Source organism: Eptesicus fuscus, chromosome 20 (assembly GCF_027574615.1).
Source record: "Eptesicus fuscus isolate TK198812 chromosome 20, DD_ASM_mEF_20220401, whole genome shotgun sequence".
Lineage (NCBI taxonomy): Eukaryota > Metazoa > Chordata > Mammalia > Chiroptera > Vespertilionidae > Eptesicus > Eptesicus fuscus.
The window spans coordinates 47,743,864-47,768,426 of NC_072492.1; the positions used below are offsets into that span (position 1 = coordinate 47,743,864).

Here is a 24,563-nt window from a genome sequence, read left to right on the forward strand (position 1 = left end):
GGCTCAACTGTGGACCCCAGTCCTTGGAGCTGTCCAGACACGGTGCGCGCACGCACGCGCGCACACACACACACACACACACACACAGGCATGCAAATAAATGAATTGAGCCTGGTGCGTGTGGCTTAGCACTTGAGCATCAATCCATGAACCAAGAGGTTGCTGGGTTTCAGGCTTTTCCCAGTAGGGAGCACGCAGGAGGCAGCTGATGTGGGGGTGCTCATCAGAGCCATGAAGGGCACAGAGAGGGTGGGGGTGGGTGGGTACCCCTCCCTCGACTCCCACCCCACATGCAAAGTAGAATTTCCAAAAGGGTTCACTCCCATCCTATATAATAAAAGCCTAACATGCAAATGGTTCCCTGGAACGGGAGTTCAACCAAGGGGAGCGGCCGGCCAGCCAGCTGCCCACAGCCCCTCCCTCGGGTGGACCCTGCCCTAGCCAGCAGCGGTGGCAGGTGGCAGGGGAAAGGGAAGCCCTGACCGGCAGCCCAGCCGCTAGGGACCCCACCCGTGCATGAATTTGGTGCACTGGGCCTCTAGTACTTACGATAAATATGACTGCCCCAGAGTCGGATTTGCCTGTATTTGCATAGAGTCAAAGGCACCATCACAGAGGTTAAAGTGGAGGGGGTGTCACGGACCTGGGACCTGGCAGGTGGGGGACAGGGAGACTTTTTACTGTTTTCTCTCTCCCCCCTCTCCCCCCTTCCTTTCTCGCATGCTTTCCTTTTCCATGAAAAACAGCACCCCTCCCGCCCCTCCCCATCAGCCTGTTGCCACTGCCCCAGCCTTCACAAGCCAGCCTCACAGCAGTCCTGCTCCTGGGCCACTCCTCACCCCTCTACTTCCTTGCATGTGGGTGCATGCCCCACCCCCACCCCCCGCCACCCGCCCCAGCCTTGCGAAATAATCGCCTTCTGCGAAGACTGAATTAGGTGGACATTCGTGGAGCAGGTCGTGAGCTGACGCCACATGCCGTCTGGCCTCTCTGTGTAGCTCATTACAAACCCACTGTGTCCCGCAGGGCAGACAACACCGGCCTGGGAGTGACACTTGGTGCGTTAATCCATCCATTCATCGGTTCTTCATCAATATTTATTAAGGCTGTTCCCTGCCACCATTCTGACCGACATCAGTTCTCGCCCGGAACGCTCTCCTGGCGCCCCAGTCCGCCTGGCACACGATCCTGCCTCCTCAAATCCCTGAACGCCTTCTCCCCCTTCAGTCCAGCGGGCAGTCGGGCGTCCGTGGGAGGAGCCACCTACCCTACCATCTGCATGAATGCTGCAACTACCTGGCCCTATCAATTAATGCAGGACACAGCTGGGGTACGCCCTGTGTGTGAGTGTGTCCATGGACCTGTGTTGGGGGGCGGGGGCTTACCTGGGAGAGGTTGTGTCAAGTTGGAAAGTAGAGGCGAAGGGGTCACGCTGAGCTGGGATGGAGCGTCTCCCCGTTGGTCATACTCAGGAAGGTCAAGAGGGGAGTTTCCGAGTCAGTACAAGGTCCATCCTCCACGGGACCAGCGAGGAGGGACCTGGTGTGTTAGTTGCCGGGGGGCTGCCCGACAATGGGCCTGAGATTCGGGGGCTTCACCAACAGGAATGTACCAGCTCAGAGTCCCGGAGGCGGGAAGCCCTAACTCCGGGTGCCTGCAGGGTCCGTTCCTCCTGAGGCTGTGATCTGTCCGGGCCCCGCTCCTTGGCTTGGAGGCGGCTGTCTTCTCGCTGTGTCCCTTCTCATCACATTCCCTCTACGCGGGTCTCTGTCCACGTCTCCCCATTTTATAAGGACACCGGTGGTGCTGGATTAGGGGTCACCCTAATGACCTCATTTTAAGTTGATTGCCCTGTAAAGACCCCACCTTCCAATCAAGTCACATTCTTTTATTTATTTTTTTTTTAAATTATTTTTTATTGATTTTTTACAGAGAGGAAGGAAGAGGGAGAGAGAGTTAGAAACATCCATGATGAGAGAGAATCATGGATCGGCTGCCTCCTGCAAGTCCCCCACCGGGGACCGAGCCCACAACCCGGGCGTGTGCCCTTGACCAGAATCAAACCTGGGACCTTTCAGTTCGCAGGCCGCCGCTCTATCCACTGAGCCAACCCGGCCAGGGCCAATCAAGTCACATTCCGAGGCCCTAGGGCTTCACCGTATGAATTCGGTGTGTGTGTGTGTGTGTGTGTGTGTGTGTGTGTGTGTGTGTGTGTGTGTGAATTCAACCCATAACTCCAGTGCTGGGCGGGACGAGGCTGAAGGGCACCAGGGGACGAGGTTGGCCCCAGCGGCGAAGGAAGTAACGGAGGCCGCCTGAGGACGAGGGCGCATTGTGCATCCTCCGGAAGTGCGGTCTTGCAAACGTGTCTGTTGTTTTCCCTCCTCCAGGAAAGCAGGTGGCATTAATAATGGAGACCCCTAACCTGGAGACCCGTGTGCCCGTCCCGGACATGGGCGGGCGGTGAGCGGGCACGGAGAGTGGGCCCAGTGCTTAGAAAGCGGGCTTCCTGGTCGCTCATGTTTCAGTGAAAGGACAGGACAGAGACTGCCCCTCAGCACAGCCTCCCAAGTGCGACCAGAGACTCGGATGGGATGTCAGCGGGCACCTCCCTCCCGTGGATGGCAGAGGCCCACGGTGTGAGTGTTGGCCACTCCCAGGAGTGAGCAGCCCTGAGCCCAAGACCATCTTCGAAGGAGGAGGGACTGAGATGGGGGAGGGGCCCGGGGCCCGGGGCTGGGGTCCAGGACCTGGGGTCACTTGTCTGTGCCATTTCCTGTGTCTGATGAAGGGGGACCCTCTCTCACCCAGGCCCCTGGGAGGCTTGCCTTGACCTGAGTACCACGGCTACCTTTTAAGGCAATCCTGTTTTCCCGTCTTTGTTTTTACATGTTTCCCACGAAACCACAAACTCCTGGAGAGGAGAATTGTTTTATTTTTAACCTGCATGTCTCCATCTCTGGGCCCAATGGTTGGCACAAGGTAGGCAGCCATTCAATCGTTGTCAAATAAAAATAATAAATGGCACCCGGGCCTAGAGTGCCCCCTGGTGGAGCCAGAGAGTATGGCCGTGTCTTAGATTGCGGCTGGAGCAGTTGAAGGGGAGGGAGGTGTCCTGGCCCTCTGGTTCTGGGCAGCCGGTCCAAGTGTGAGGTCACGTGGGTCAGGGGTAAGCACAGGGGTCCATGGACAAAGTCTTGTGGGGAGGGACAGGCTAGGCCCGTGGTCGGCAAACTGCGGCTCGTGAGCCACATGCGGCTCTTTGGCCCCTTGAGTGTGGCTCTTCCACAAAATACCACGGCCTGGGCAAGTCTATTTTGAAGAAGTGGCGTTAGAAGTTTAAGTTTAAAAAATTTGGCTCTCAAAAGAAATTTCAATCGTTGTACTGTTGATGTTTGGCTCTGTTGACTAATGAGTTCGCCGACCACTAGGCTGCCTTTGAAAGATACGGTTGTCGTAGGGTAATGAGGGGCAGGTGGGAGAGGGGACCCAAGGCACGGGAGAAAGAAGAGGGAAGAGCTGAAAGAAGTCTGGGCTGGCACGCAGACCAGTGAGGGCTGGAATTCAAAGCTGGGCAATGAGACGCAGAGTCCACGCTCTTAATCACTGTCAGCATTCATTCATTCATTCATTCATTTCCAGGGCCAGCCTTATGGATCGGACCCTGTGGGAGGGCTGGGGTCCAGTCCCCCTAGAGGAGCCCCCTCCTTCTCTGGGGAGAGTTTCGGTGTCCAGGGGTTGGGACTAAAATAAATTCTGACTTCTGTGTTTCTCCACCTGCTCCTGGGCTTGTCCAGGGTCTGAAATCTCATTTCTGCTCCTGAAGCACTCTCCACCCTCCCTCTTCCTCGAGGTGTGGGCTCCACCCAACAGGCAGAGTCAGAATCTCAGGGCCAGCTGGGTGGGAAAAGGGGAGGGGGCCGGGGAGGAGGCTCAGGCATAGGCATTAAAAAAAAAAAAAAAAGTCCCCTAACAGAGTCTAATATGCAAGCAGGGCTGGGAGCCCTGGAGGCTTCTGGGTAAGCAAAGGTGGCTAGCGGGATGGGGAAGCTATCGGACTAAGCCTCTCTCTGCTTCACCCCACGGGCCCTGCACCCCCACTCCCCACATGCACCTGACCCCGAAACTGCCCACGACCAAGCTGAGCCTCCCGTTCTCTAGTGCGGGGCACCCCGCAGGCCCGAAGGTCTCAATCTCGGGTCCCTTCCCCTGCGGCCAAAACACATGTCGGCGGGAGCCACGGGGGTGCAGCCTCCAGTGCAGAGCCTGAGGGTGGAGAACTGAACTGGGGGGCAGGGCTGGGAGGTGTGAGACCCAGTTCCTGTCTCTGCCTCTGTCCCCGAGTGGAGGCTGCTGCCCTCTCACCCTCCCCCTCGCCCCCCCGCAGCCTCAGCGTCACCCCTTCTAGGACAGTCCTCTTCCAGGGCAGGCAGGAGGTGCAGCGCCGGCCTGTTCACCCTAATGGGGCAGCTGGGCTCCCCAGGCTGGCCTCAGAGCCGGTGGTCCAATTGGGCGTCTGAGCACCCACTGGCTCTCATTGGCTGCAAATACACCTAAGACACCCCGAAGCCTGGGCCCCGGCTCTCCCATCCCTCCTGGGTGGCCTGGTCTGAGGGCTGGGCACTGTCCTGCTTCCTTCTCCATCACTCCCACCCCTTCCTTCACTCCTCCTCCTCCACAGCCTGCCTCTCTGAAGCCCCAGACCCGCTTCCCAGGGGCTGGAGCCCTCCCCTTGTCCCCGGTCTATTGGTTAAGGGGTCTGGAAGGATCAGCTAGGCCCCGGGTGAGGTCTGGGTCAGGGGCTGGACCTCTGGGTCATGGAATGGTGGTCTGGACCACTGTGGTGTTCTGGACCCCAATACACAACAGGATACTGGGTTAGAGGTCTGGGCCCAGAAGGAAGGTAAGGGACCCGGATGTAGGTCTGAGACCCGGATGGTGATCTGGGTCTTGGGAGGGTGGTTTGGGCCCCGGGGCGGGGGGAGGGGGAGGTCTGGGCCCCGGGAGAGCTCTGGCTCCTGGGCAAGACCTCTGGGTCATGGAATGGTGGTCTGGACCCTGATCACAGACTGGATACTGGGTTCGAGGCCTGGGCCCCGGTATGACTGTCAGGGACCCGGATATAGGCCTAAGCCCTGGATGGAGGTCTGGGTATTGGGAAGGCGGTCTGGGCCCGGGAGGTGGGGGAGGCCTGGTTCCTGGGCAGGACCTCTGGGTCAAGGAATGGTGCTCTGGACTACGGATGGTGACCCGGCCCCGTGATACAACACTGGATTCTGTGTTTGAGGCCTGGGCCCCGGGATGGCCTTCTGGACCCGGGCATGAAGGTCTGGGACCCAGAGGTAGGTATGAGCCCCAGGTGGAGGTTGGGTCAGGGGTTGGACCTCTGGGTCATGGAATGGTGGTCTGGACCCTGATCATGGACTGGATACTAGGTTTGAGGCCTGGGCCCCAGTATGACTGTCAGGGACCCAGATGTAGGACTGAGCCTGGGATGGAGGTCTGGGTCTTGGGAGGGCGGTTTGGGCCCTAGGGGCTGGGTGGTCCGGGCCACGGCGGGAGGTCTGGCTCCTGGGCAGAACCTCTGGGTTATGGACTATGGATGGTGGTTTGGCCCCCTGATACAACACTGGATTCTGTGTTTGAGGTCTCGGCCCGTGGATGGCCCACTGGGCCCTGCAATGAAGGTCTGGAACCCGGATGTAGGTCTGAGACCCGGATGGAGGTCTGGGTCCTGGGATGGAGGTCTGGGCACTGGAGGGCGGGCTGGGCCCCAGGTGGAGGTCTGGGTCAGGGGCTGGACCTCTGGGTCATGGAATGGTGGTCTGGACGATGGATGGTGTTCTGGACCCTGATCACGAACTGGATACTGGGTTCGAGGCCTGGGCCCCGGCATGACTGTCTTGGACCCGGATGGAGGTCTGAGCCCTGGATGGAGGTCTCAGACACACACACACACACACACACACACACACACACACACACCCTCCCGCTCCCCACAGGAGCCCCTCCCCTTCCTGACTTGCAGATGGGAATGGTTGCCTGCCCTAGAAAGCTGGCAGTTCAGGCAATAGCCAGCAGGTGGCGATGGCGCTGCTCGTGGCTGGCCAAGTTGGGCTGCCTGGGTTCCCAGGAGAGCAGCTTCTCTCGAAGGTGCAGGCGGCCAGAACCAGGGAATAGAAATCAGGCCGAAGTAGCCCTTGGAAGCACACACATCGCACCGGCCTCTGGAGGTGTCTGTGGGAAGACCCCTGAAGACCGACGAGCAGTGAGCTCACGATGGTTGGAGGGGTGGGAGGGGCGGGGGAAGCTTCTGACCTTGCTGAGGCCTTGGGTGTTGGGGTCCTCCCCTGAAAGTCAGAAATGCGTGTCTTCAAGCTCAAGGGCAAATGTGGCTCCCGAAGGCAAACGAGAGGTTTCTGAACTGGCCGCTTGCTGGTTCGCCTCGCCCTTGGCCCGCACAGCAGCCAGAGCCCACAGGCGGTCCCAGGTGAGGAAAGAGGCGGGGGGATGGGGATCCCCTGGGAAGCCTGTCCGTTTGGGTTCTCATGGCCCCAGTTGCCCAACATCCTCTTCCTCCTCTGCTCGTGGTCAGCAGTTTGGGTGCATTCCACAGCCTCTCCGAGCCACTCCCCCACCCCGGGCAGCCACCCCCACAGAGGCACGGCGTGTGGACCGAAGTCTGGGGGCTAATGGGGACGCACATGGTGACCGTGGTCGGCGGGTAAGGCACCTCCGGGCTGTGAGGAGTAGAAACTGAGGCACGCAGGTGGTGGCGGTTCAGCAAACCACACTCACGTGACGTAAATGCATTCGCGTCTCTGTTCTCACGCCGGGCTTCCTGTGAAGTGGGTAGGGTGCTTAGCAGTGTCCCCATTTCACAGGAGGGAAAACCCCCTGGACAAAGCTGCCCAGGCCCTAGAATGCAGCTCGGGGGCCAGCACACAGGGCAGGACCTCTCCCCTTCCCACCCCCCCTCCATCTCTCTCCATTGTCACAGTCAGGGGTCCTCCCAGGCCTCCCCTCCTGGTCCTGCTTCCTGGAGGGATCCCCGCGTATTACCTGTGATTCGGGAGGCAGCCCCTTAGACGCCCTATCTCTGGGCGCCCCGGGGCGCTGGGATGGGGTGATGCCGCCCCTGCGTTCAGTTCCGGGTGTGCACACCCTGGCCTGTGCTGGGACTTGGCTGCCACCCAGGTGGAGCTTAGGTGGAGGGCAGGACTCTGAACCGCTCAGCTGGGCGGCCTTTAACCTGCCCTCGCCGTTTTAAGTTCCATCCCTTTCTTCTCCCTGGGGGTGGGGTCTGCCGAGAGGAGACAGAGGCCTCCATGCCCGGCCTTCTCTGTATCTCACCCCAATTCTGGCTCCCTGTCCCCAGGAAGGGCAGTGGGCCCGTGAGCCTGGGGCTGTGGGGCCCCGTGTGGACAGGGGTGCAGGGGGAGGGGGCTCAGAGGGGCCGGGAGAAGCAGGGGCATCTTCTGAGGAGATGGCTCGAAGGCTCATCCCTCTGTTTGGGGTTCCCCAATTCCTGTGACTGTGACATTGAGGAACCCCAAGACTGTTTCTCCAGGTACAGCCAGGAACAGGCCCACGCCTGGTGGGCTGCCCCCCTCCTGCGCTGCGCCCATGGGTGCCCTGCTGAGCTCCCAGGCCCCCATCAGAGCAGCTCTGCATCCCCGGTCCCCTGTGGGACAGGGCCTGCAGGGAGTGCTGGCTCTGTGGATGGCGGGGGCCCCGGGCCTCTGGCTGGGCTGCCCGCCTCTGCTCACTCACAGCTTCCTCTTCCTCTCCATCTGCACCACAGCGCACACAGGAGCAGGCAGGAGAGCGTGCCACAGGCCATCGGCACCAGCTGGTTGTGGACTGTGGGGTTACAGATGCGGCCATGCTGGGGCAGCTTCCCCAGGGGTAGGCAGGAGGGTGGGGCATGGTCAGTCCCAGAGTCCAGCAGAGGGGCAGGCCGGCCCGATGGGGCAGGGCCAGGCCGGCGATGCTGGTCTCACCCAGGCTCCTGGGGCAGGGAAACCAGTACTGTGTGCCCCCTCCCTGCCGCCCTCCCCTGCTGCTTCTCATGCTGTCGTCCATTTGCCTCATGGATCTTGCAGTCATTCACCCCCGAGTCATGTCCATTCAACCACGGCCAAAGCACTTGGGTGGGTGGGAGGCATCAGCAGCAGGTCAAGCAGCTGCCAAGCTCTTCTCACTGCAGCCTCATCGCGTGCCCCCCCACCCCTCGCTGGGGTCGGGGCACAGCCTTTCCACCTTCAGGCCCCACTTGAGCCCCTCACTCAGAGCCATGGATTGCCCCAGAGAGAGGGCAGCTCTAACCTGCGCTACCCTGCAGAGCGAGGTTCTGCTGAGAAGTCCCACAACTCAGTCACCCCCAGATCTTTTCTGGGGCTCCCACAGTTTGCAGGACTCAAAGCTGCGGCAAGTCTGCCCGGAGGGCTCCCGCGTGGCACCAGCAACACCCTCCCCACTGGACCCGAAGGCTTGGGTCCACTCTGGGAAGAGGACCCAGCCCAGTGAGAGGCCTTGTGGTTGCAGGACCCCCCGCCCCCCGAGAAAGGGGGCTCAGGCCTGGGGCTCACGTCTGCCCGTGGTTAGTAGGGAGCAGCAGCAAGGGGGCCACTTCCTTAGTTTTCTGGCACCATGTGGTAACCTGACATCATCTCATCTCTTCCTCGGGGTTTGTGGACAGGGCGGGTGAGCAGGGTGCGTGTGGCGGGACCAGATCCCCTTTCTCTCCTCGGACTCGGAGCCCATAGATTACATGTAGAGCCTACTTCTCACCATCGCATCCTGTTTGCCTGTTGCTTTTCATTAAAGATGCACTCCCCGGGAAATGCCTAAGGATATTACTACCTCCCGTCTGAGTGTATTCGTAATTTTTATCCTGTTTATTCCCGCAGATGAGCTATCCCCATCGACCTTTACAGGAGCCACGGGTTTTGTTCAAGGTCACCCCGGAGGTGATGGATGAGTCACAGGAGAACCCAGCCTCCTGCTTCTCAATCCTGGGCGCCCCCCTTCTCACCGTGACAGTCACCCCCACAGCCAGGCCTTCCCGTGGTTGAATTGCAAAACACGCATTTTGGGGAAACTTACACGTGTTTGACAAGCACCAGAAGTGACAGCGCTTCTCCGTTTCCGTGCAGCTCTGGTCTTCGCAGTGTTTGCGGGTCTGTACCTGCATCCTTCTGGAAATCCTCCCGATTCCTACCAAGCTGTCCGTGGAACCTTCCAGAAGGAGAGCCAGCAAGGCTCCGTGGTTCCCTTGCACTCCCCGGGGGAAGGTGATAGGGCCAGAAGGGCTTGCTGAGTCCCCACTGTGTCCTGCCCTGAGCTGGGTCCAGCGGGGGCCGTGCGGGGTGAAAGGTCACGGCCTGAGGACCTGCCAGTCACGTTGAGGCCACGTTTCCCAGACTAGACAGCATTCAGGGACTCAGGTCGTTGTGCCAACGGGAGAGGGGGTGGTCAGGGCTTGGGGCCTGGAGCTGGAGGCTCATGGAAAGGGAGCTCCCCAGCCCGGCCGGCCTGGCTCAGTGGTTGAGTGTCAACCCATGAACCAGGAGGAATCGGTTTGATTCCCGGTCAGGGCACATGCCTGGGTTGCAGGCTCGATCCCCAGTGTCGGGTGTGCAGGAGGCAGCTGATCAATGATTCTCTCTCATCATTGATGTTTCTCTCTCTCCCTCTCCCTTCCTCTCGGAAATCAATAAAAATATATATTTTTAAAAGGTAGAGAGCTCCCCAGGTGGCCTAACTGTGGGTTTCCCCGGGTCTCACCCTGACCACATGACGAGGAAGCGGGCTGGGGGAGTTACTGGGCCCCACTAGGAGGAAACCTGGCCCTGTGGTCTTGGGGGATGTGAGAGGGGAGGTGCAGGCCTGTGAGCTGTGAAGGGGCGGGGGGAGGTGGGGTGTCCTTCCTGGAAGTATGTACAGAACCTGCGTCTCTGGGATTAAGTGGGGGTGGGCCCGGTTCTGGGGCGTCTCAGCCAGCCGCCCGGCCTCTGCTCCCTTGGAGCCTCCATTTCCTGACCAGCTCTAGGAACAAAACCTCCAGAAGCTGAACAAGGAAGCAGCCGCGCAGAGAAAAACAGAAGTGGGAGCTGGGGCCCGGCCTCCCCGTGAGGAGGACAGAAGCCGTGGGCCCAGCAGGCCGGGCGCCGCTGCCCGTGACCTCCGAGGCGCAGAGATGACCCCGCAGGGCCGGGCGTCCGGGCTGCCCGCAGCCCTGCTGCTGCTCTGGGTCCCAGGTGAGGGGCTGGGGGCAGGGTGGGGGGAGGAGGGCGGAGGGCAGGGCTGCGGAGCTGTGCCCTGAGCACCCCAGCCCGGCTCCCTGACCTCAGGATGGACGTGGTCGCTCCACGGGTAAGATGGACAGACGGAAGGACCACACTCCTGGTCTGACCTCTTGGACATCCTAGGCGGGCATGGGGCCAAGAGGGGGTGTAGAGGGAGGCTTTGGGGGAGGTTGAGAGGCAGGGCACAGCAGGGGTGGGGGTGGAGAGTGGCCTCCCTGGGCATCCCAGGGCCTGGGTTTTGTCGGGGCGCCTTCCTGGTTCCCGGGCTGCAGGGTGTGGTGGAAGTGGGGGGCTGGCAGGAGCAGGCCTGGTCTCAGGGATGTGGAGGTCAGCAGGCAGGGCCCCTTGAGAGGACAGGGCCTGAGGGCCGGCAGGGAGAGAGGGACCGAGAGGCCAGGCTGTGGGGAGGCCGGGAGGGGAGACCTTCTCCAGGGAGCAGGGCCCGCCTCCCCCCCCTTCCACCCCCCCCCCCCCCCGTTACCCTCTGTGCCCTCCGTCAGCCTGCAGCCCTGAGGCTTCGCCTAGGATAGCTGCGATCTCTGGGGCCGCTTTGCTCCTAAACGGCAGGCTTCCCTGCATCCCATCTGCTGAGCAATGTCTGTCGGAAAGCGATGACTTTTTGTGAATTCACTTGGAAACCGGCAGCCTCTCGCCACCGCCTGTCTCCTGAGCCTCCCGGGTCCTGGTGTTTCCACGGACCTGCTGGCACCCAGAGCTCGCGGCTCCTCCCTGACGCCCGCTCCTCCCTCGCTTTCTCTCTTTCATCACGAGCTGGTGCGGCCAGAATGATGCCTGGAGACCCAGGCGGCGGGGTCACCCCCGCCTTCCCCGACCAGCGCAGGCGTCCAGGTGTCCCACTGAGTCTGAACAAGGCGGCCGTCCGCTTGCGTCTCTGAAGCAGTTAAAACCAACAGCAGCAGGCGGGGCTTTTCCTTTGTGGAGACGATTATACTTTTCTCCTTTGAACGGTGAAGGGGTGCATCCCATTGAGATTCGGCCCCATGTCAGTCCCCACATGCCACGCTGACCTCACGAAAAGAACGGAGGTCTTCTGTGGCTGTGCTCCCTGCGAATGCGCCAGCGCAGTGCGAGCGGCCGCTGCTGGGAAGCTTGAGAGAAGTAACTTGGGAAACTGTCTGGGGTTTGCTCCTTTTTAAAAACATGTTTTAAAAACTGATTTTAGAGAGAGAGGAAGGAGAGAGAGGAAGGAGAGAGAGGGAGAGGGAGAGGGAGAGAGAGAGAGAGAGAGAGAGAGAGAGAGAGAGAGAGAACACATAAGAACAAGTGCAAAGGGAAGTCAGACACTGGAGAGGACAGACGGACAGACAGGGTTGGGTGTTGTGGGTGGGGGTGCTGGGGTGACCCAGATCATAGAGGGGGGCCAGGACCCAGGCAGAGAGAGAGGGCAGGGAGAGGACCACTGACGAGGGGGAGGGACTAGAGCTCAGACTCGGGGGCCAGGAGCGTGGTCCTGGAGGATGGGGGATGGGGAGGCAGGAGCGTGGTCCTGGAGGATGAGGGATGGGGAGGCAGGAGCGTGGTCCTGGAGGATGGGGGATGGGGAGGCAGGAGCGTGGTCCTGGAGGATGGGGGATGGGGGATGGGGAGGCAGGAGGGTGGTCCTGGAGGATGGGGGATGGGGAGGCAGGAGCGTGGTCCTGGAGGATGGAGGATGAGGGAGGCAGGAGCGTGGTCCTGGAGGTTGGGGGATGGGGAGGCAGGAGCGTGGTCCTGGGGGATGGGGGATGGGGAGGCAGGAGGGTGGTCCTGGAGGATGGGGGATGGGGAGGCAGGAGCGTGGTCCTGGAGGATGGGGGATGGGGAGGCAGGAGCATGGTCCTGGAGGATGGGGGATGGGGGATGGGGAGGCAGGAGGGTGGTCCTGGAGGATGGGGGATGGGGAGGCAGGAGGGTGGTCCTGGAGGATGGGGGATGGGGAGGCAGGAGCGTGGTCCTGGAGGATGGAGGATGAGGGAGGCAGGAGCGTGGTCCTGGAGGATGGGGGATGGGGAGGCAGGAGCATGGTCCTGGAGGATGGAGGATGAGGGAGGCAGGAGCGTGGTCCTGGAGGATGGGGGATGGGGGATGGGGAGGCAGGAGGGTGGTCCTGGAGGATGGGGGATGGGGAGGCAGGAGCGTGGTCCTGGAGGATGGAGGATGAGGGAGGCAGGAGCGTGGTCCTGGAGGATGGGGGATGGGGAGGCAGGAGCGTGGTCCTGGAGGATGGGGGATGGGGAGGCAGGAGCGTGGTCCTGGAGGATGGGGGATGGGGAGGCAGGAGCGTGGTCCTGGGGGATGGGGGATGGGGAGGCAGGAGGGTGGTCCTGGAGGATGGGGGATGGGGAGGCAGGAGCGTGGTCCTGGAGGATGGGGGATGGGGAGGCAGGAGCATGGTCCTGGAGGATGGGGGATGGGGGATGGGGAGGCAGGAGGGTGGTCCTGGAGGATGGGGGATGGGGAGGCAGGAGGGTGGTCCTGGAGGATGGGGGATGGGGAGGCAGGAGCGTGGTCCTGGAGGATGGAGGATGAGGGAGGCAGGAGCGTGGTCCTGGAGGATGGGGGATGGGGGATGGGGAGGCAGGAGGGTGGTCCTGGAGGATGGGGGATGGGGAGGCAGGAGCGTGGTCCTGGAGGATGGAGGATGGGGAGGCAGGAGCGTGGTCCTGGAGGATGGGGGATGGGGAGGCAGGAGCGTGGTCCTGGGGGATGGGGGATGGGGAGGCAGGAGGGTGGTCCTGGAGATTGGGGGATGGGGGAGCAGGGGTGTGGTCATGGAAGATGGGGGAGGCAGGAGAGGGTCTTGGAGGATGGCAGAAGACTGCAGCAGCCTTTAGTGATGAGGTCCTTGGTCTGTGTCAGTTTTATTTTATTTTTTAAATATATTTTTATTGACTTTTTTTTAGAGAGAGGAAGGGAGAGGGATATAGAGTTAGAAACATCGATGAGAGAGAAACATCGATCAGCTGCCTCCTGCACACCCCCTACTGGGGATGTGCCTGCATCCAAGGTACATGCCCTTGACCGGAATCGAACCCGGGACCTTCAGTCCGCAGGCTGACGCTCTATCCACTGAGCCACACCCGTTAGGGCCAAGTCTGTGTCAGTTCTAGTGACCCGTGTTTTTCTAGAAAATCGCACGTTCACCCAGGTTGCACACTTGTAGAGAATTTCTGCAATGCACCATCTTCATTCTCCCCGTTCTCTCCGTATCTGTGATCATTTTCTCTTTTCATCTCTTCATTCGGCCAGACAGATGATTCTCTGTTTTTGTTAGACTGAATCACATGAAATTTCTGGGTTTTGAGTCTAAAACAGTTGGATATTAGCAATTTCACATGGTTTAAGCCATTATTATTTCCCAGGCATATTACACCCACTGTCTCACTCAGTGCCCCAGGCAACGTGAGGCCTCACACCTGTCACCACTTCCCAGAGGAGGCGCCGGAAGCTCAGAGAGGTTAAGTAACTTGCCCCAGCACACACAGCTGACATGTCATAGAGCTGAGAGATAGACCCGATGCTCCTGACGCCTTTTCACTTCACCGGCGCAGTCATTAGCGAGCATCTCAGTAAGCGTGTCCTCCCCTCCCCCCCCTCTCCCCTCCCGGCCTCCCCGCGCCCTGTGACGGGACTTGGGAAGGCCTCAGCAGGCCACCGGCTCACCCAGGCCATGGGGGAGGGACTGACAGGAGCTTGTGGTCAGGGCACCCTGGACAGAGCTGCGATGGGGTGGGGGAGGGGCGCATGCTGAAAAATTACTTGAGGGGCTGGGGGAGAGCAGGGTGCTGGGGCGGGTTCTCATGGTCCTGGCGAGTTTGGAAGAGGTGGCCCCTGGTAGTGAGGGGGACAGGGCAGCAAGAAAGGAGGTTGGGGTCTGGAGGAAGGGGCCGCTGTCATCAAAATATTGGGGTGATAGACAGGGGAGGACCCTCAAGATGTGATCTGGCTGATGGGAGCGGGAGACCTATGGGGTGACCCCAGGGCGCCCCTGGCCCATCTGGTAAGAACCCGGGACTGGGCTGTGTCTTCCAGGCTGTTTGTCTCTGAGCGGCCCCAGGCGCGTGACGGGCACCGTGGGGGGATCGCTGAGCGTGCAGTGTCGGTACGAGAAGGAGTACACAAACCATAACAAATACTGGTGCAACGGCTTCTGTCTGGTGAAGATTGTGGAGACCACAGAGTCAGAGAGAGAAATGAGGCGTGGCCGCGTGTCCATCAGGGACCACCCAGCAAACCTCACCTTCACAGTGACCTTGGAGAGCCTCACAGAGGACAATGAAGGCAAATACAGTTGTGGGATCGATAGACCATGGAGAGAAAAACTTACAGACCTCACCTTCCAGGTTGTGGTGTCTGTGTCCCCAGGTGAGCCGCACACACCCTCCGCTTGTCCTGTCTGAAGAGTCTCAGGTCGGAATAGCTGAGGCAGGAATCAGATCAGAGACTCGGAGCAAATGATAAGTGTGTGTGTGTGTGTGTGTGTGTGTGAGAGAGAGAGTGTGTGTGTGTGTGTGTGTATGGGTGTGTGTGCACACGTGTGTGTGTGGAGAGAGACCGAGTGTGTATGTATGTGTGAGTGTGTGTGTGAGTGAGTGTGAGTGTATGAGTGTGTGTATGTGTGTGTATGTGTATGTGTGTGTGAGTGTGTGTGTGTGTGTATGTGTGTGAGCGTGTGTGTGTGTGTGTGTGTGTGTGTGAGTGTGTGTGTGTGTGTGTGTGTGTGAGAGAGTGTGTGTGTGAGTGTGTGTATGGGTGTGTGTGTGTGAGTGTGTGTGTGTATGTGTGTGTTAGTGAGTATGTGTGTGTGAGTGTGTGTATGTGTGTGTGAGTGTGTGTATGTGTGTGTGTGAGTGTGTGTGTGCAGGGAGAGAGAGAGAGACTGGGAGGCATCCTGCAGGAGCTGCCGCCATGCTCAGTCTGAGGGATGGGGAGGCGCTTGTCAGGCGAAGGGGAGGCTGAGAGAGCAGAGGAGAGGGAGGAGAGGAGAGGAGACGCTGGGTCAGCCCTGCGGACGCCCAGACCTGTGTGGGGGAAGGCTGGGGGCTGAAGGTGTGACAACAACAAGTGGTGTGGCAGACTCCAGCGAAGCAGACAGCTCTGGCGGGGGGCAGCACGTGGCGGTGGCCGAGGGGGCGAGACAGGGTGTGGGTGACTTAGGGCCCCTCTGGAGGACGGTGACCTCCTGGGCAGGATGGAATCGGGGCTGTTGGGGCGGTACAGCGTCCTGTTAGGAATGCTCTTGCCCAGGGCAGGACGGTCCTGGGAGGCTTGGGCCTTGGGCCTGGATGGGGGACGAGTTGGGGGGCGGACATGCGGTGTGAAGTCCCACCTAAACGGCGTGGCCAGTGGCGGAGTCAGGAGAGAGCCCTGGGCCTGATTCCTGTTTCCGCACCAGCAGCAACCTCCAGGCCAGCTACAACTACAACTACAACTACCGCTGCAGCCACGACCTCCACAGCCACGGCCCAAACTCCAACTGTGTCCTCAGCCCCGGCAGGGAATGTCACCCGCAGCAAGAACAGCCAGGACAGCGCCCCGCCGAGCCCGGACCTCGGGTAAGGCGCCCTCGTCCTGGGTCCGGGGAGGGGGGCTTCCTCAGGGGAGAGCAGGGCGCCACCCACTTCCCGGGCCTGTGGCCCTGGGTGTGTGTGTTGGGGGAGGGGGTCACCTCCGGCCCCCTTTGCGCCAGGCCCAGGCCGGGAGCCACAGGCTGTCTCTCCTGGCCGGGCCCGCCTTGGGGTCTGAGCGAAGCTTGAGGGGGAGAAGCTGGGGGGATGAAGAAGGTAACGTTCAACAAGAGCAGCTGTTATTCCCCAACACGGGCTGATACCTTCCGTGAGGGCCTGTTCCGCACTGGGACCTCGCCATCACCACTCCCACTTTGCAGATGAGCAAACCGAGGCCGGAGCGGTGAAGCGATGTGCGGGTCCTGCAGCTACAGGCAGGCTGGGCTTCCAGCACAGGCTTCTGGGGTTCCGAAGCCGTGGGTTCTGTTCTTCCTTCTAAACTGGTGATCCGTGACCTCTCTGAGGGTCACGTGCCCCAGGAGGATCTGACAACATATGTAGACTTCCCAGAAAAATGCAAGCTGTCCCAAACCGCTTCTGGGGCTACAGACACCTGGTGCCCTGTGATTCAGTCCCGGCCCCGACGCCCGGCGTTGGCGCCGACCCCACAGGCCAGGGGCTCCGTCCCATATGACTGCCCGCCTCCAGGTGTCAGGGTCCTGGGGGATCCCCAGGCCATCGCACTCTGACCCACTGGCTACACATGTGGGGGTTCCCATAACCCCTTGGCTTTGACCATCGGTAGATCGCTGGCAGAATGCCAGAAAGCACTTTACTATGGTAACTGTTTGGCCCTAAGGGGTGAAGGTGGGGACCAGCCGAAGGAAGAGTCACGGAGGGCGAGGCTGGGAGGGCTCCGGATGCAGGGCTTCCCGCCTCCCAGCGGCGCGGGCTGCACCCCTCCCGAACTCCACGTGTTTAAGGACCGGAAGCTCCTCCGAGCGCTGGCCGCAGGGTTTTTATCTGGGTTTCATCACATAGACCGATTGGTTGAATCACCGACCACACGGCTGAACTCATTCCCAGCCTCCCTGAAGGGCAGGCAGCTCAGAACCCCAAATCTTTAACCACGTGGTAGCTCCTTCTGGTGACCAGCTCCCATCCTGTCACCTCATCTCTTAGCATAATCTCAGGGGTGATGCAAAGGATTTGTGGGTAACCAGAGAAATCCTGAATGTTTGGCGCCTCCCTCCCAGGATCCAGGGGCAAAGGCCAGTCTGATGACAGGTTGTCCACAAGCTTCCTGCCCACCTCGCTGACCATCTTAACGCCAGGCCGGTGGGACTCTGGTCCCAAACACAGCGCTTCCAGACACTGACTCTGCACATGCACCCATGGGGGGCAGGGCTAGGTTTCGTGGGGCTTGAAGCCTCGGCGAGTTGGGGAGAAGGGAGGTGCATCTTTAAGAAAAAGACTAGACCATTATGATTGCCAACAGGGGATGAAAGAAGGGGCCCAAGCCAGTGAGGGGCCCGAACCCTAACTCGTGTCAGTAAGTCTGTCTGTACGCGTGTGCAGTGGCGGAGCTACGAGGTGATTTGTGCAGCGATATTTGTGATTGCAAACGCTGGGGAAATGCCCGTGAAGAGGGAGGGACACGTTAAATAAACGATGGTCCATCCGGGCGGTGGAATACCATGCAGCTGTGAAAAAGGGCGAGGGCCGCCGAAACCGGTTTGGCTCATTGGATAGAGCGTCGGCCTGCGGACTCAAGGGTCCCAGGTTCGATTCCGGTCAAGGGCATGTACCTTGGTTGCAGGCACATCCCCAGTAGGGGGTGTGCAAGAGGCAGCTGATCTATGTTTCTAACTCTCTATCCCTCTCCCTTCCTCTCTGTAAAAAATCAATAAAATATATTTAAAAAAAAAAAAGGGCGAGGGCCTTTCATAGGTACTGACCCGGGAGGAACAGTATCTTCTGTTGTTTGTTTGTTGTTGTTTTTCGCCCCCATCCTCTCAGAGTCCGAGGTGTATTTGTTAAGGATAAGCTAGTGTTTATACTGTGCCTCCCGGGTGTGAAAAAGGGAGGAAAATAACACGCATTCATGTTTCCTTGTATCTGAATGAAGAGCCTCTGGAAGGTTGTCAAGTATACAGTGGGTGGGGGTCGGGGGAACTGGGTAGATGAGGGGAGGTGGAGAAAGGAGGGGGCTCTGCTGTTTGTTTAAATATGTTCCTATTGATCTCAGAGAGGAAGGGAGAGGGAGAGACAAACACCAGTGATGAGAGAGAACCATCCATTGGCTGCCTCCTGCACGCCCCCCACTGGGGATGGAGCCCACAACCCAGGCTTGTGCCCAGATGGGGAATTGAACCACAACCTGAGCCACACCTGCTGGGCTTATTTTGTTTTATTTTTAATATGACTTAATCTATGTATTGAAACACAGGCGGGAGGCCAGATCCCCACCCACTCTGCCCCGCCCTTGCCGCCCCTGCAGGCTCCCTGTGCTGCTCATCCTGTTGGCGCTTCTGCTGCTGCTCCTGGGGGGGGCCTCGCTGCTGGCCTGGAGAATGGTGCGGAGGCGGGTCAAAGGTGAGTTGGCTCCCTGGCCCTGTGCCCCCAGCCCAGGGTGGGCGTAGAGCGTGTGCCCTCAGACTGCATATCCGGTGACCCTAGAGCCCGTGAGCCTGGTGTGGTGCCTGCAGGCTGTGGGAGGCGGCCCCGAGGGGGCCTCTCTGAGTCTGGCGCTCAGTCAGCGGGGGCTCAGTAAACACGTGGGAGTGAGTTAAATGAGAACGGATGACCGGCCAACAGTCAGCTGTAGGATGCAGACGTCTGCCTGAGGTCAAGTGTGGGGGGCGGAGGGAGGGTGATTTTCTCTCCACGGCTGCAGCCTGCAGCGCTAACTGGGAGCGGGTACATGCGGGGCGGGTTGCGGGGACACTGCCTTACCTTCTCTCCTCCAGCCAGTCCACCCGCCCATGGCCCAGCCTCTCCCGCAGCACGCCCGGGCCTTTAGGAGCGGAATGGTGTCAGCCACTTCCTCTTCCCACGGCGGGGGGGGGGGGGGGGGGGTCCCAGCCTGGACTGTCTCAGATCTGTGGTGTCAGCATTCCCAGCAATGCCCTTTCACCTAGAAAAGTTTTTTTAAAAAAGGGATCCGTGATTGTTGTAGAAAATGCAGAAGCAAGTAAAAGCACAGAGGAGGAAATAAGTTCCCATCAGAAATAAAACGGAAACTCCCACCCCAGAGAAGAGAAACCGCCACGTTTGGGGTATGCCCTTCCAGTCTTTTCTCCATGCCTATTTGTGCACGTTTCTTAAAATGTTGTGTCACACCATTATTCCTCTCCTAAGCCTGTGGCACTCAGTCATTCATTGGTGGTTCACACACTCACACACACACATGCACACACATTCACACACTCACACACACACTCACTCACACATACACATTCACACACTCAACATTCACACACTCTCTCATACACTCACACATTCACACACTCACACACACACATGCACACACATTCACACACACACATGCACACACACATTCACACACTCTCTCACACACTCACTCACACATACACATTCACACACTCAACATTCACACACTCTCTCATACACTCACACATTCACACACACACATTCACACACTCACACATTCACACACTCTCTCACACACTCATTCACATACACACAGACCCACTCTCACACACTTTCACTCTCATTCACACACAAACCCACTCTCTGACACACTCACACACTTACTCATTCACAAACTCACTCACACACACACACACACACACTCATTCCCTCACACACTCATACTCGGCAAAGCTGTCCTGAGTGCCTACCTGTCCTGAGCACCTACTGTGTCACTGAGAGAGCGTCAGTGACTGGTGACAGAGCCGGCCCGTGGGAGGGTATCCCGCAGGACCCAGGCCAGAGGGACAGCCGGGAGCCCAGCCACCTTGTTGGAGGGGAGCAGGCTGAGGGGCACGTGGAGGGGGCTGGCCCTGGGCTCCCCACAGAGACCTCCAGGCGGGGAGGCGGAGGCAGCTACGGGATGGGTGTTAGCCGCTTCCTCTTCCCGCGGAGAGGGGGCGGAGGGGGGAAGACAAGGGGTGGTTCCGAGCCTGGACTGTCTGTCTGTGGTGTCAGCGACCCCAGCAATGCCCTTTCAGCCCAGGCCTCTGGGGAAAGAAGGCAGGAGAGTGGGGAAGGCTGGGCCCCCGCTGGAGCCTCCCACGCCCCCTCGGGTGTCCTGATCCCCACCGGTGGTTCCCGCCTCCCTGACTGGTGCCGGGTCACTGTGTTACGAGGGCAGAGTGGGCCCCACGTCCAGCGGGTTACCTCCGAGCTCCCTCAGTGCGGCCTTCCGTCCCCGGCGGTGCTCCCATCTCTTCCTCCTGCCCTTTCTGCCCCCCGCCCCCATCAGAAGGTCGTCCCCGCTGAGTGGGAGGGTGGCGCGGAGCCTGCGCAGCACCTGGAACCGAATGTGTTCACACCTGCTTGTGCATTCACTCATCACTCATCCCCGCAGTCGCATCCCCCAAACCCTTGAGTCCAGCCGCGCTGCAGACCTGAGGCGACGGGTCCCCAGGGCTGAAGTCTGTGGGCAAAGGCCTTTCTCCAGGTGGGACGTGGGAGCCCCGTCCCTGCCTTGTTCTGGCACAAACCTCTCCCCTCCCCCTTGTCTCTGTAGCTGGTGGGAATCCGGAGCCCCTCCAGAACCACTGTCAGGTAAGAAAGGCCACCAGGTCCTGGCTGGGATGGCTCAGTGGCTAGAGCGTCGGCCTGCGGACCAAAGGGTCCCGGGTTCCATTCTGGTCAAGGCCATGTACCTTAGTTAGGGGCTCCTCCCTGGTCCGGGCCCTGGTCGGGGCGCAGGGCCGCGTGCAGGAGCCAACCAATCGATGTGTTTCTCTCACATCGGCGTTTCTCTCTGTCTTTCCCTCTCTCCTCCACTCTCTCTAAAAATCAATGGGAAATATCCTTGGGGGAGGATTGACAACAACAGAGGAAGGAAGGCCACAGGAGGGCGGCGGGTGGCGGGGCGCACGGGGTGGGGGCTGGACATCCCATTGGCGAGTGGAGGGCTGGGGGGACCCTTGATGCGAGGAGTGGGGTGCTCGCCCCGAGCAGGAAGAACCATGCCTGGGAGCCCTGGCCAGCCTGCCCCCCACTCCAGGGAAAGGGGAATGAGGGAGGCTCGCCCAGCCTGGCCACGGACCTGGGGAGCCATTGCCCAGAGAGGACCTGCGTGGGGCGGGAGGCAGGGCAGGAAGGTGGGCCGAGCATGAGGGGAGGGGGTGTCTGCAGAGAAGAGGCCCACAGGCCTCTGGGATGGACCCCGGGTGCCCCGTGGCCAGCGGCCCAGCCCCCCGCCTCCTGCCCACCCAGGCCGCCCCGCAGAGCGAGCCCTGCTATGCCAACCTGGAGCTGCAGCCGAGGCCCCTTCAGGGAGAGCCCGAGCACCCGCGGCAGGAGGAGGTGGAGTACAGCTTGGTGGTGAGTATCAGGCCCGCTCCTGGCAGGGCACCCGGCTATGCCAGAGGCACCACCTGGGGCGGCAGTGGGCAGAGAGGGAAGTGACCCCGTGTCTCTTTAAGACAGAGCCACACAGCCCTGGCCGGTGTGGCTCAGTGGATAGAGCATCAGCCTGTGGACTGAAGGGCCCCGGGTTCGATTCCGGTCAAGGCCATGTACCTTAGTTAGGGGCTCCTCCCCATCCCAGGCCCTGGTCAGGGCTCGTGGAAAAGGCAACCAATCGATGTGCTTCTCCCACGTTGATGTTTCTCTCTGCCTCTCCCTCTCCCTCCTCTCTCCCTAAACATCAATGGAAAATGTCCTCGGGGGAGGATTAACAACAAAAGACGGAGCCACACAGAAAATAGGGCTGGTGTGGACCTTGCCAGAGCTTGGCGTCCTTGGGGCTGGGCGTGGGGGAGGGGGCTGGGAGCCGGAGGGGCTGTTGGGACGGCCAGTGACTATGGCCCTGATAGCGAATAAAGTACAGCTTTCGTTAAGCACCTGCTGTGTGCCATGGACCCGGCGTTAAGGCCTGTGAGCTCTCACTGTCTTGGCCCCATCAGCTCTTTGGTATCAGCTCTGCTTTCAGTTCTTATCGATGACCCGCCGCAGGCCAATCCTTAGGCAGAGCCACTGTCCCTCGAACTGGAGGAGGAAGTCCCCCAGGGCCCCCCAGCTGACCCCCCTTTTGTGGAAGAAGCCAAGCAGGGGACCCCTTGGTGGGGAAGATGGGGAGGGATTTAGGCCGCAGGCATGTGGCCCCGGGACTACAACACCCTGTTTTCCTAACTCGGTGACTGATGCTCTCAGGGTGGGTCCCAGGGCCCCCACCCGGATGCCTGGGCTTCGTGCTTGGTTTGGGGCGGGGGGGGGGGCGTGGGGGGGGGGGGGGGAGCAGGATCTCGGAGCCCAGTCCTCTTAGGGGAAAGAAGGCAGGACAGTGGGGAAGGCTGAGCCCCGTGGAGCCTCCCACGCCCCCTCGGGTGTCCTGGTCCCCACCGGTGGTTCCCGCCTCTCTCCGCAGCAGCCCCCCAGGGAGGACCTGCACTACTCCACGGTGGTGTTCACCGCCCAGCACCGCGACCCTGAGGACCAGAGTCCCTCCCAGAGGCCCCCGCGGCAGGAGCCAGAGTACAGCGTGGTTAGGAAGACGTAGTGCCTCCGCTTCCCCGCCTGGAGGTCTCTGTGGGGAGCCCAGGGCCGCCCCCCATTCCCCCACGTGCCCCTCAGCCCGCTCCCCTCCAACAAGGCGGCTGCGGGCTGTCCCTCTGGCCTGGGACCTGCGGGACACCCTCCCATGGCCGGCTCTCCACACCTTCCCCGTTTCCCTGCCTCACTCCAGCTGTGCGTGGCGCTCAGCCCGCGGGATCCGGGACAAGGAGGCGCACACAGACTGTCCCTCCGAGGAGCTCGTAAGGCCGTGCAGGTGTCCGGCTGGCCGGGGAGGGAGAACCGGCCGAGAGCGGGGAACCCCCGGCGCTGAGAGCGGACCCCTCTTCTCCAGGCGAGGAGGCGGAGGCCGGGGAGCCGCTGCCCGGGCCCAGACCCAGCAGGGGCCTGTCCTGGGCCCCCCTGGACGCTGAGCGAGGCTTAGTTTGGTACAAGAGACGGCAATAAAGGTGACACCATCTTGAGAGAGAAGAGGTCCTTGGCACAGTGCCTGCTGGCGTCTGCGATCCGCAGTGAAGAGAGCTCCTGCCCTGATCCTGAGGGGCACAGGGAGGCTGGAGGGGCCCCAGGGGTGGGACACCCCGAGGTCAGCGCTGGCGGGACAGGGACAGTCACCCGCGTTCTCTCCACGTCGGGGGTCAGGCTTGCCGCCAGCAGCCCCGCCCTCACCCTCTCCGCTGTGCGAAGTCTCAGGGCTTCTGTTTAGACCCGTCACAAAGCTGTGGCCCATGTTAAGTAAGTAAGCCTTAAGAGCAAGGAGTGTGTTTCCCGGAAGTGAAAGGGAGGCCGACCCCTGACCCCTGGGGTACCGGGCGTGGCAACGCTGCCATCACAACCACCTTGGGCCTTTGGAGCACGTTCCTCTGAGCCGGGGGCCCAGCTTTCAGAAGGTTTTCCCAAGGGCGGATGGACACATCTCCCGGCGTCAGATTTTCATGGTCTGAGCATGCGAGGCATCCCAGTGTCTCCTCTGTCCTTACTGCTGTTCTGAGGTGCAAAAGGGGAAACACACCCACCCACACACACAGAATGGGGGTACCCTGGATCCCCCAGGTGGGCCTGTGAAATCACAAGGGGCTTTGTGGGAGGGAAGCCAGAGGGTTAGAGTTAGAAAAAATGGGATGACAAAAGTGTGTGTGGGGATTATTCAATTTACCCAATTTTAAAAACATTCCCACATTTGTTTTGTTATTCTATCTACTAGGGGCCCGGTGCACGGAATTCGTGCACTGGGGGTCAGGGGTCCCTCAGCCCAACCTGCCCCCTCTCACATACTGGGAGCCCTCAGGGGATGTCCTACTGACGGCTTAGGCCCACACCCCACGGGGAGCGGGCCTAAGCCGCAGTCTGGCCTCCCTTGGTGGGAGGCAACCGGTCTGATCAGGGGAAGGCACCAGCCCCATCACCCTGCTGCTGCAGCCACTGCCAGTCACCGCAGCCACCAAGGTGTTTTCATCAACACGGACTCCAGTCCCTTCACCAAGAAAAAAATGACAATTTTCTTTAGGCATTTTCAAGATGTGTATTTCATAGGCTATGCATTGATTTATTTTTTTATCCTCACCTGAGGATATGTTTCCATTGACTTTTAGAGAATGTGGAATAGAAAGGGAAAGACAGAGAGAAACATCAAAGGGAGAGGAACACTTTGATTGGTTGCCTCCTGCATGAGCCCTGATCTGGGCCCCAGCCAGGGAGGAGCCTGCAACCTAGGTACATGCCCTTGATCAGAATAGAACCCGGACCCTGCTGTCTGCAGGCCGAGGCATTATCCACTGAGTCAAACTGGCTAGGGCAGGATATGACATTTCTTAGCCCTCCAGCAGCGGACCTTCGTTTTTTTCTCCAGAAGTGTGGTGGAAAAACCCTAGACCACCTTTTTAGATTCTTATTACCCAAGTTACTGAGAATATTACCAGTGGCATACAGGAAGCTTAGCCAATGTGCAGTCAGAAAAGGTGTTTCCTCTATAGTTCACACCAATTGAGGGCTGGGCCCTGCCCAGGTCTAAAGCCTCTGGCCAAAGCTTTAGGCC

At 60.1% G+C, this 24,563-nt stretch overlaps 1 protein-coding gene across 3 annotated transcripts; it reads left to right on the forward strand.

The window, feature by feature from the left end:
• Positions 1–8,926: 8,926 nt before the first annotated feature.
• Positions 8,927–22,993, forward strand: CD300A (CD300a molecule). 3 transcript variants are annotated; one of them, XM_028132261.2, is made up of 8 exons: positions 8,927–9,182; positions 10,049–10,262; positions 14,343–14,675; positions 15,706–15,865; positions 18,318–18,412; positions 20,532–20,569; positions 21,230–21,337; positions 22,383–22,993. In XM_028132261.2, exons 2-8 carry the CDS (start codon positions 10,202–10,204, stop codon positions 22,512–22,514), a joined length of 927 nt encoding a protein of 308 aa, XP_027988062.2. In that variant the 5' UTR covers positions 8,927–9,182; positions 10,049–10,201; the 3' UTR covers positions 22,515–22,993. The 3 variants fall into 3 exon arrangements, with proteins under 3 accessions (XP_027988062.2, XP_054565481.1, XP_008154488.2); XM_054709506.1 differs by having other exon boundaries at positions 22,386–22,993; XM_008156266.3 differs by having other exon boundaries at positions 15,709–15,865.
• The last annotated feature ends 1,570 nt before the right edge of the window (positions 22,994–24,563 follow it).

Coding starts and splice junctions, on each gene's coding strand:
- CD300A (XM_028132261.2), top strand. CDS start 10,202: ATGACCCCGCAGGGCCGGGCGTCCGGGCTGCCCGCAGCCCTGCTGCTG. Junction 10,263..14,342: donor GCTGCTGCTCTGGGTCCCAG/GTGAGGGGCTGG, acceptor TGTGTCTTCCAG/GCTGTTTGTCTCTGAGCGGC. Junction 18,413..20,531: donor GGTGCGGAGGCGGGTCAAAG/GTGAGTTGGCTC, acceptor TTGTCTCTGTAG/CTGGTGGGAATCCGGAGCCC.